The 10,864-nt window shown below is 40.4% G+C and overlaps 1 protein-coding gene across 1 annotated transcript; it reads left to right on the top strand.

Annotated features, from left to right (window-relative positions):
* Positions 1-4,508: 4,508 nt before the first annotated feature.
* On the top strand, positions 4,509-7,638 carry LOC117500539 (zinc finger BED domain-containing protein 4-like). The gene is made up of 7 exons (XM_034153423.1): positions 4,509-4,878; positions 4,968-5,094; positions 5,233-5,381; positions 5,471-5,941; positions 6,051-6,642; positions 6,719-6,878; positions 7,512-7,638. Exons 1-7 carry the CDS (start codon positions 4,711-4,713, stop codon positions 7,636-7,638), a joined length of 1,794 nt encoding a protein of 597 aa, XP_034009314.1. The 5' UTR covers positions 4,509-4,710.
* The last annotated feature ends 3,226 nt before the right edge of the window (positions 7,639-10,864 follow it).

The raw sequence follows: 10,864 nt of genomic DNA on the forward strand, positions 1-10,864 counted from the left end.
AGATCTGAACTTCTCCCACCTCTGACAATAAATCCTGAGTGGTTACCAAAACAAAACCCTGCTCTGAAGGTTATTTTCATTTTACAAATCCTGCACTCAGCTTTGCTTTCTCCAATATCATTGAAATGCAGCCAGATGCTGCTTCTTTTTTCGGTTTTCGCAGATTTCTTGACTTTTTCCGACGCGCTTGCATTTAAATCCGGCTCCCCGTCTCCATGTCGCTCTGTGTAGCTGGCCTGTACCACTACACCTGCTGTCTTTGGAGCATCTGCCCCCCACCCTTCTTTCACATAATGGTATAATCCTAGTGTGTCCTCGCATATGATTGGCCGCATGGTGGCTCAGCAAAATAAAGTCCCGCCCCTGCCTGCATGGATTCTCAGCAAGAGTTGCAGCGGCTGAAGATTCTGCTCTCCCCGACGGGAGTCTGCTCTTCTCGCGGCATCTCGCGATCGGCGTGTTGGAGACCCCTGAATTAAATTATCAAGTCACCTCAAGTCAGAAGGCTCAAGTCCAAGTCAAGTCCCGAGTCATTGGTGTTCAAGTCCAAGTCGAGTCGCAAGTGTTTTGTGATTTTGTCAAGTCGAGTCCAAAGTCATCAAATTGGTGACTCGAGTCTGACTCGAGTCCAAGTCATGTGACTCGAGTCCACACCTCTGCTGATGCCTTTCTTTAAGATTTCTCCGAACATGAGCTGTGCATGCTTGTATGGCACATACGTCCCGAGCAGCATACACAGAGAAAATCAGCCAGGACAAAGTCCCCAGACACTGATCCCCTGGGTTTATAGAGTGGCGAAGTCCCTCCCCTTCCGGTGGACCTCCATGGGACCTTATTTCGGAACAATTATGTATTGAAGTCAATGGAGAGAGAAAGATTATCTTTCGATCCCGTTTGAATTGTGCCACGAATTACACATATGATGTTTGTCAATTTAAAAGATAATTTTGCAAGTCAAAAAAATAATAATGTGTCGTAAAACTGTGAAGTAACACATTTGTTTGTGTGAAACGCTCAATGAACTACATCTCTGGTCTCACAGAACAACACACGTCACCAAGATGGCCGTCACTACTGTCTTGTCAACAAAACGATTGACTACCCTCACTATCACCACAATGAAACACGTCCTGAAGAAAGTCATGCAAAGCTGCCTGCCTGCCTTCCTTTGATTCTCTCTGAACTGCCTGGTCTTTGTAATGTTTAATGGTAACCATTTGTGCAGATAGCATGAAGTAGAGAAGATCGCTAGCGTTAGCGTTAGCATTTCTCCCCCGGGCTTAAATTGTGTATTATAGAATGATCACACCGGTGTGACAGTACTCTTCAAAGGGTTCACGAAATATGACTACTACTCTTACTGTTTAACATTTTGGGTTACTTAATGTTACTTCATGTTAAGGCTAATACAAATGACAAGGCTGTAATGCTAACTAACGTGCTAGCTACTAGCTAGCTTGATCCAGACACTCCTGGTCCTTTCATCAGACGGGAAGCGAAAGAACGAGCAAGACCCATTGCTGGTATGATAACAACCTTGTACTAAGCACACAGGCATCTTGTTAAAGTTATCTTATCTTAGCCAGCGCCATATAGATAGATTCTATCTATATGGCGCTGATCTTAGCTATCTCTTAGTGGAGGAAAACAATTGTGACATCACTTACGCGACTCTGGGATTTGTAGTCTTTCTAGTTGCGTATTTTTCATAGTCTTATATTTCAACAGTTTTAAGACAAACTGTGACTTTTTTGACATGGAAATGATTTTTTAAGATTGACGAACATCATATGTGTAATTCATGGCACAATTCAAAAGGGATCGAAAGATACGTTTTCTCTCTCCATTGACTTCAATACATTATTTTTCCGAAATAAGGTCCCATGGGGCGGAAGTAGATGGGCGTGACTTTGCCACTCTATTATCCCCAAATGTTCATCAACCTAAAACTAAACACAACCGCTCAGTATCACAGGTAATTTTAGGATACCGTCAATCACAGATTCTGATAAGGCAATGTCCAAATGTGGATTTGAAATTACACTTACCAGTTTGTGGGGGAAACTTCTGAAGCAATTGGGAGTCAGGAGTCAAAGAGAGACACGATGGAGAGCTGGAGCTTTGATGGCAAACACTGATGGTTTATTTGGAGCTTCGGCAGGAGAATTCACAAGACATGTCACGGGTCACGGTTTAACCATACGGTAGAGATGCCACAATCAATTCTGAAGAACCCTCCTGTAGCTCGAGGTTTTAACTAGTTCAGAGTGTAATAATCAACATTCTTCAATAGGTAGACTAAACAGCTGAGGACACTGAATCACATTTGTTGTCGCTTATGGCTCGGGGTCATCTACACCCCGAGAAGGATGTGTTCCAGGTGTCCCACAACAATAACTATCTCTGACAGAGAGTTGCCCGGTCATAAACTGGCAACATCAACAATATGCTAGGGCAGCCCCTCCTTATGGGCAACACACTCTCACTCCATAAACGTCTAGGAGCGACGCTTGGTCAGGGTCCCGAGGCGTGCAGTTGGGACGCTCCTAGGCTCCTTCAGGTTCATAAACAGACGCAAATAGCTTTCAACTGATTGCAATGTATTCCCATCTGCGGCGGGATTTGACGCTCATGGAAGCAGGGCATTCGTTTGTGTCGGAGGCTGTTAAAGGCAATGTGAGCGTCCATTCCCATTGGATAACGGAGAATTGTAGCTACTTGCTTTAAGTTAAACAGGAATATAGTATGATATACAGCTCCAGATACACAGACAACTGAGAAAAAAGTCCACACCGACTGTGGCTGTCCTTATTTGGATAGTTTCTGTGAACCTCAAATCACCTCTGACATGTAACAGTGGATGCTTTTAAATGTACAATGTGACTGGTTAGATGATTTAATGAGACAACAAAGACAAACTGTCAATATTAGAGAAAGCTAAAATACCAATTTGCTATTTGACAGAGTATTTTTAGTGTTGATGCTTTAAGACACACTTTGATTACTATTTGGTGGGGGCAGCACTGTTAACCAAAACTAAAGGATGGACTGTTAACACAGTGCTTATGGTTTTAAAAACAGGTCAGTAGAATGAAAACAATGTCTTTGGTTTTGTGTGTCTGAGTAGTCAGTAAGCTGACACCAGTAGTTCCTTATCAGCAGCTTCTTTGTTACCAATGAATTAATCTAAGGAAGTGAAAATGATGGCTGAAGCAACTCAGCTGAAAGGATTGTTTTAGCTGTATTTCCTTGTCTTATCTTGTAAATACCTTTGGGTGCATACTGTTGGCAATGATAAGACAAGACACAAGAACATCACTTTTGGTTCTGGATAGACGCATAGTGGCTGATAGGAGCCAAAATTGTCAAAGAATACCTACATTATACTCAATAATGATCTACAGGTGATATGCTATCAAGTTGAGCTGGGTTGCTGTTGTCTAAATGTGGTGGCATTTTCATATTGTGTTCAAGAGTTTAAAAGTTACCAATTTGAACCAAGAAATTTAGGACAAAAATATGTTCCTCTACAAATCCAAGTGTAGTGGCTTTGGGCTAAAGGGCAAAGAGCTTTTCATACAAATTGAATACAAAATAATATAGTCGAGCTATGGTTGGAGGGCCAAAAACGTCTTTGTCCTTACCCAAACTGATCCACCAAGATTAACTTAATTATTTAACAAGTTTGTTTTTAACAAACAAATAACACTGACATTTTTATCAACCTGAGACTGTCTTGATCCATAAATGAAGTATGTAGCTTGTATGTGTTGGGAAATAATTTGCCCTGCATGTCCTCCTTCGCCCTCTGACGCAGCTGACCAACCTTGAGCAGTATGGGAGATAATGGCTGCTCAAGGTTGGTCAGCTGCGTCAGAGGGCGAAGGAGGACATGCAGGGCAAATTATTCCCCAACACATACAAGCTACATACTTCATTTATGGATCAAGACAGTCTCAGGTTGATAAAAATGTCAGTGTTATTTGTTTGTTAAAAACAAACTTGTTAAATAATTAAATTAATCTTGGTGGATCAGTTTGGGTAAGGACAAAGACGTTTTAGGCCCTCCAACCATAGCTCGACTATACTATTTTGTATTCAATTTGTATGAAAAGCTCTTTGCCCTTTAGCCCAAAGCCACTATACTTGGATTTGTAGAGGAACATATTTTTGTCCTAAATTTCTTGGTTCAAATTGGTAACTTTTAAACTCTTGAACACAATATGAAAATGCCACCACATTTAGACAACAGCAACCCAGCTCAACTTGATAGCATATCACCTGTAGGTCATTATTGAGTATAATGTAGGTATTCTTTGACAATTTTGGCTCCTATCAGCCACTATTATCAAGCCCAAGTATGGGCACGAGCAAAAATAGGACTCAAGAGCACAACCAGGCAAAAAGGTCTTTAGTCAGGCGTTTAATCCAAAAGGCAAATACAGGCAAAGGTCCAAAAATGTAAAGACTGGAAGGAACGAAAAACAACCAACAAGTTGGCGGAAAACTAGTGATGACGAGATGAAGCCGAGGCTTCGGAGCGTGTGTCGAGTAATCGCCGAAGCTTTCTGTGAAGCCTGTGTCGAGGCTTGTATCATTTGGGGGCCAGTGACGTCATCGATGACAAACGAAGCCTCGTTTGTCGATACCACGTGACTGCTTCAGGAAGCGATTCAGATCTTGGCGCGAGCTTCTGACAGATAAAAAGCCATGGGATTCGATTCAAGATGTGTGATCCTTGTGAGAGGAAAACACTTGTCGTTTTGCCAGTTTTGGTTGTACGATATTTTTGCTACTTGCAAAGTTAGAATGGAGCCAGCTAAGAAGAGAAAGACTTCCCCTATGTGGGAATACTTTGATCAGATTTCACACAATAAGGTAAGGTTTGCATACATGGTTTATTACAACAATGTATTATGTTAGATTTTGTATGGTTCATTTTTTTACTTTTTCTATTTCATTCAAAGGTGAAGTGTTTATTGTGCTCCAGGGAACTGGGGTACAGTAACAATACTTCATCCATGCTAAGGCATTATCGTGCCATGCATGAGATGAAGGAGGGACATGCAGGTGATGCAGGTGGACCTGCTCAAGGTTTGTCATTTAATATTTTGGAATAATATACTATAATATACTATAATTTAACCATGTTAACTTCACTTTATCATGCAAATAAAAGAAAGTTACAAGATACTCATTCTTAACACAGCTTACCCCCCCCCCCCCCCCCAGGTACCAGGCCTACCAGAAAACAGGATCTGGATGAGGCCTTGGTCAACCTGATTGTGAAGGATACACAGCCATTCAGTGTTGTGGAGGATGTGGGATTCAGGGCATTTGTGGCCTTATTGGATCCAAACTATGTCATCCCCAAGCGACAGGTGTGTAAGACTTCATGTATAGAGCAAAATTGTTTATTTTTTCATGGCATTTGACAATTAACCAGTGAATTAACCATCCCCTCTTTTAGGCTGTTAAGGCTATGGTGGAGGCCAAGTATGCTCTAGAAAGGAGCAAGGCCATAGCTGACATGCAGAAGGTGGTTGCAGTGAGCTTGACCTCTGACATGTGGACCTCCATCAATATGGATGCCTATCTGGCTGTAACCTGCCACTTTGTTGACGACAACACACGTCTTAATTCTGTGTTGTTAGGGGTCCAACAATTTCCCCAAACACACACTGCTGAAAACCTGGCCAGAGTGAAAACCTCCCTCATGGAGGAATGGGGAATCACAGACAAGGTCACTTGCCTTGTGACGGATGGTGCAGCCAATATGATCTCCTGTGGCAAACACTTAAAGCTACGTCATGCAATATGCATTGCACATACACTGAATTTGATTGTCAAAAAATCTCTTGACATGACCCCTGTGCTGAGTGATATCCGGGCCAAGTCAAGAAAACTGGTGGGATTTTTCAGGAGCAGCACCCTTGCTAAGGTATGTGCTTTGACCTTTCTTAAATTGGTTAATAATTAATAATAATCATAATGCTATGTTTGTTACTGCTACTTTGACAATTAAATAAATCTTTAATTGTGTGTTAAAGGAGAAGCTTGTATCGGTGCAAAGGCAAATGGGAAGGCCCACACTGAAGCTCCTGCAAGAGGTGGAGACCCGCTGGAACAGCACATATCACATGCTGCAACGTCTGGTGGACCTCAGAGAGCCAGTTGGTGCGGCATTAGCCAGCTTGAACACTGACATCACCACACTGACCTCTGCCGAGTTCACCACCATAAGTGGGTGCCTCTCTCTGCTGTCCGGATTCAATGATGCCACCATTGAGCTGTCTGAGGAGAAAAATGTATCCGGGTCCAAGGTTGTGCCCCTCCTCAAAATGCTGGAGCAAATGCTTCAAGAGGAGATGGCAAAAACTGCAGAAGCAGTGGCAAAAGAAATGGGAGAACACCTATTAAGGCAGCTAAGAGAGAGGCTCCACACACTCCAATCAATGAGCATAATGTCATTGGCAACACTACTGGACCCTAGGTTCAAATTGATCGGGTTTTTTAGCCCTTCAAAAGCTGCAGAAGCCACAAAAAGGCTTGTGGCTGAATGTGGTGCACTGATCCGAACACCTGAAGATGTGCAGCCAGAAGAAAATCCATCCACATCTCAACCTGAACAAGAAATCCCAGGTAATTTTATTAATTTTAAATCAATTTGAAGTAATTACTACAACATCCACTGACACTCTCTGTGTATACTTTTCAGGAAACAAACTCTGGCAAAAATTGGATCGGACTGTAAAGCTGTCCAGAAAGACCAAGAATCCAACAGCTGACGCAACTGTTGAAGTCCAGCGGTACCTGGCTGAACCAAATATCGGACGCTTGGAGGACCCTCTGAACTACTGGCAGACACAAAGACATGTGTATCCAAACTTATATACACTTGCTGTAACTTTCTTGTGCACACCTGCTTCCTCAGTCCCGTGTGAAAGGGTATTTTCAAAGGCAGGAGAAGTTGTGTCCAAGAAAAGAAATCGCCTAAGCCCGAAAAGTGTGGAAAAAATATTGTTTTTAAACAAAAACCAATAAAATTGTTCCATGTATCACAAGCATTTTCACTGGCCTCTGCAAAGTCACACAAGCACATTCACTGGCCTCTGCAAAGTCACACAAGCACATTCACTGGCCTCTGCAAAGTCACACAAGCACATTCACTGGCCTCTGCAAGTTACACAAGCATATTCACTGCCCTCTGGCAAGTTAAACCCTTGTTCTTTTCCAGTTTTCGAACATATATTGCTTCTTTTGTCTTTATAGAAGGCAGCAGACATTTACATTTATTTATGTATAGATGTAACAACAAGATACTATATTGACACATTGTTTTTATTATTATATACAGTCATTTTAAAACACTTACTGGTGTAAAATTCTGTTCATACAGGATGACAAATACATTTGACATCTTTTACCTTTTTGTATCATTATTTCCAGTATTTTTAGTATGTCAAAGATTACAAATAATATGTGGCTGTTTTACACCTGTTCACCAACAGGGGGTCTTGTGAGCACATGAAGCCCATGATGAAGCTTCATGAGATGAACCTTTTAGCGAACCGATTTGCTGGAAAGCTTCAAAGCTTCATGAGGCTTCATCTCGTCATCACTACGGAAAACTACTAAAGAAGCAACAACAAAAAACAACCAACTAGGTTGGTAAAAATGCTAAGCAGCTAGAACAATAGCTTACGTCAGGAGAGTAACATGGAGCACTTGCTGCTATACAGACAAGACGAACTGGCACTGACCAAGGAAACAGCACAGACTAAATACACAGGTGATGAGTAATGATTAGGGACAGCTGAGACTCATTGAGGCCAGGCAGGTGATTAACAGGGAAGGAAAAACACACAGGTGAGGGAGTGAGGCGATCAGCCAGGGCCAGGATGTGACAACTATGCGTCTATCCAGAACCAAAAGTGATGTTCTTGTGTCTTGTCTTATCATTGCCAACAGTATGCACCCAAAGGTATTTACAAGATAAGACAAGGAAATACAGCTAAAACAATCCTTTCAGCTGAGTTGCTTCAGCCATCATTTTCACTTCCTTAGATTAATTCATTGGTAACAAAGAAGCTGCTGATAAGGAACTACTGGTGTCAGCTTACTGACTACTCAGACACACAAAACCAAAGACATTGTTTTCATTCTACTGACCTGTTTTTAAAACCATAAGCACTGTGTTAACAGTCCATCCTTTAGTTTTGGTTAACGGCGCTGCGCCCACCAAATAGTAATCAAAGTGTGTCTTAAAGCATCAACACTAAAAATACTCTGTCAAATAGCAAATTGGTATTTTAGCTTTCTCTAATATTGACAGTTTGTCTTTGTTGTCTCATTAAATCATCTAACCAGTCACATTGTACGTTTAAAAGCATCCATTGTTACGTGTCAGAGGTGATTTGAGGTTCACAGAAACTATCCAAATAAGGACAGCCACAGTCGGTGTGGACTTTTTTCTCAGTTGTCTGTGTATCTGGAGCTGTATATCATACTATATTCCTGTTTAACTTAAAGCAAGTAGCTACAGAAGTTGTTGAGATATTGTATAAGTAGTGCTAGATTGAAAGTCAGGTCAACAACAAAGTTATTTCCCATTGTGATTGTTATTATTTAAACTTATATTCTTTGAAAGTTTGAATGTGCTTGCCTTGAACTGATTAATGGACATTCATACTCTGAACACTTTAATGCAAAATAATCTTATAGAAGGTATTATGTAAACAGACAAATTGTCATCAACATGTAAGATACTCAATATAATCAAGAAGTTTTAAAGAGAACTCAAAACATGATGGGTGACAATTGATGACTTTTCTTAACTCTATCTGGTATACTGTCTGTCAGATAAAACAACCTGTTTACATTCTCTTGTGATATGAAGAGTTTTATAATATTGTGCCAAGAAAGAGAAAGAAAAATCTAACCAAGTGGGTTTACTTTCCAGCTTGTTCCAGCTTGACAACATTCCTGCCCTCATGTACAACTTAGTGGGAAAGGTGTTGTCGTTTCCCACTAAGTGATACATCTATTAGGTCATAGAGTTGTCATCACCCTCACATATTAATACCATGTGATAATCCTTTTTAAGACGGCTAGCTTTGACAGCAATGGTGTTACAGAAAGTGTACAAAGAGATGCACGATAAACGTAAGTTGCACAAAAAAAAAAGATTGAAAAATAAAACATGTGAAGCATTGCTTTTGAATAATCAGTTTATTAATGAATTTAAGGCCACTCTGGACTGTGCAGAATTCATAAAGAGCAGAAATAACTCACAAAGTCACGTTGCTCTTGGTTACTTCAGTGCTACCCTGTGATGACTGCTTTCTATTGCTGCTGATCTACATCAGAACGGAGTCAAATCAAACGTAAAGTAGCTTAAATCAGAAACACAAAACATCAGGTCGAGTGTTGCAGTTGATGATGGAGACTGTATGCTGTGACTTTGGGAATATAAGCTTCCTTTGTACATCTTTCTGAGAAATGCCCTACTTTAATCCTTACATTTAACAGTGAGGAGCATTCCCCACAGCAGAAACTTGCATTTACAGTCACAATAAGAACGTTTCCAGTTCACAACATAGACACTTCAGCATGCTTCATATTTTTCTAGAGGAGCACTGATATGTATCATCTTCACATTGTGCTCGGTACACTTCTTCGCTAATAGGTTTGTTGCCATGCATATTAAGTCTTGATATAAAGATGCTATTGTATTAGTGAGCACAAGTTGAAATACCACTATTATGTGTTGCTAAGGCCATAGGAGTCGAATATGAAGTCACATCAAAATGATAATACAGTATATAGTCATCTAATTATGTAAATCACAGGTGGACACTGTCAGAGCTCAGATTCGTCCTCTAACACTTTCACTTTTGAAAAAGGTTTGTTTCTTGTTTTGCACTATAGATAAAGAAAAAAATACAGAGGTCAAATAAAAACACATATCAATTATTTAAAAAATGCTGATTCCAGTATGACAAGTGCTGATTTCATGTGTCCCCAGTGAAATTCTAAAGCGAAGAAAAACAGCAAAATATTGTTTAAAAAAACAAAAACGACTCACACTTATATTCAATCAAGCCACACTTTTTAGAGATCCTATTATCACTGTAACAACAATAGCCCAGAGTACTAATACTATATGTCTGATGTAAAAAATAAAAAGCAAAAGTCATACAATATTATTGTGAGGCTTATGTGTTTAGATGTAAAAAGAAGATAAAGATGAAAACGAGAACTTGAAGTGAATTGAAGACGTCTTTTAAGGACTGCGTGACGAACTGTTCAGCAGGAAGCTGGTATTGCCTCGGCAGCTTTTTGATGTGCCGAGACATTACCATTTAAATATGAGTCTTTGAACAAGCCCTCGGATACATTTCTCATCTGGAAACTGACTAATACTGCCTGCCGATCACAGTAGCATACATTTACTGTTTGTTTAATGTCAGCTGGTTGAACAAAAGGGCGTGTTTAACTTGAACTGGGTGTGGAGCTAATACAACTTTTGGTGAAAAAACAACGACACCCACGCGCTTCATACAAGGACAGATGAATGCAAAATTGGAGGAGAAATCTCAATAAATTAATAATTAAAAAATGAACCGATTTTGCTCTGACCATGTGAGAGTCACTGCACAGACCAAGACAGCACAAACATAGCCTTTAACATCCTTTCACAATCCTTTAACACAGTCTTCTGATATGCAGTCCAATCTGACAGGTATCCAGTAGTTTTGGGAGACATGAACATCAATAGGATGTGTCTTCTGGATACCAAGCATATCAGTGCAACACTTATGATAAATAAAGTGACATTTTGTAGAATCAGCACAGCACACCT

Source organism: Trematomus bernacchii, unplaced genomic scaffold (genome assembly GCF_902827165.1).
Source record: "Trematomus bernacchii unplaced genomic scaffold, fTreBer1.1, whole genome shotgun sequence".
Classification (NCBI taxonomy): domain Eukaryota; kingdom Metazoa; phylum Chordata; class Actinopteri; order Perciformes; family Nototheniidae; genus Trematomus; species Trematomus bernacchii.

What these genes read in the sequence shown, in the direction of transcription:
- LOC117500539 (XM_034153423.1), top strand. Translation starts at nt 4,711, where the DNA reads ATGGGATTCGATTCAAGATGTGTGATCCTTGTGAGAGGAAAACACTTG. An exon ending in TGCAGGTGGACCTGCTCAAG is followed by an intron (nt 5,095 to 5,232) that starts GTTTGTCATTTA and finishes CCCCCCCCCCAG; the next exon opens with GTACCAGGCCTACCAGAAAA. An exon ending in ACCTGAACAAGAAATCCCAG is followed by an intron (nt 6,643 to 6,718) that starts GTAATTTTATTA and finishes TATACTTTTCAG; the next exon opens with GAAACAAACTCTGGCAAAAA.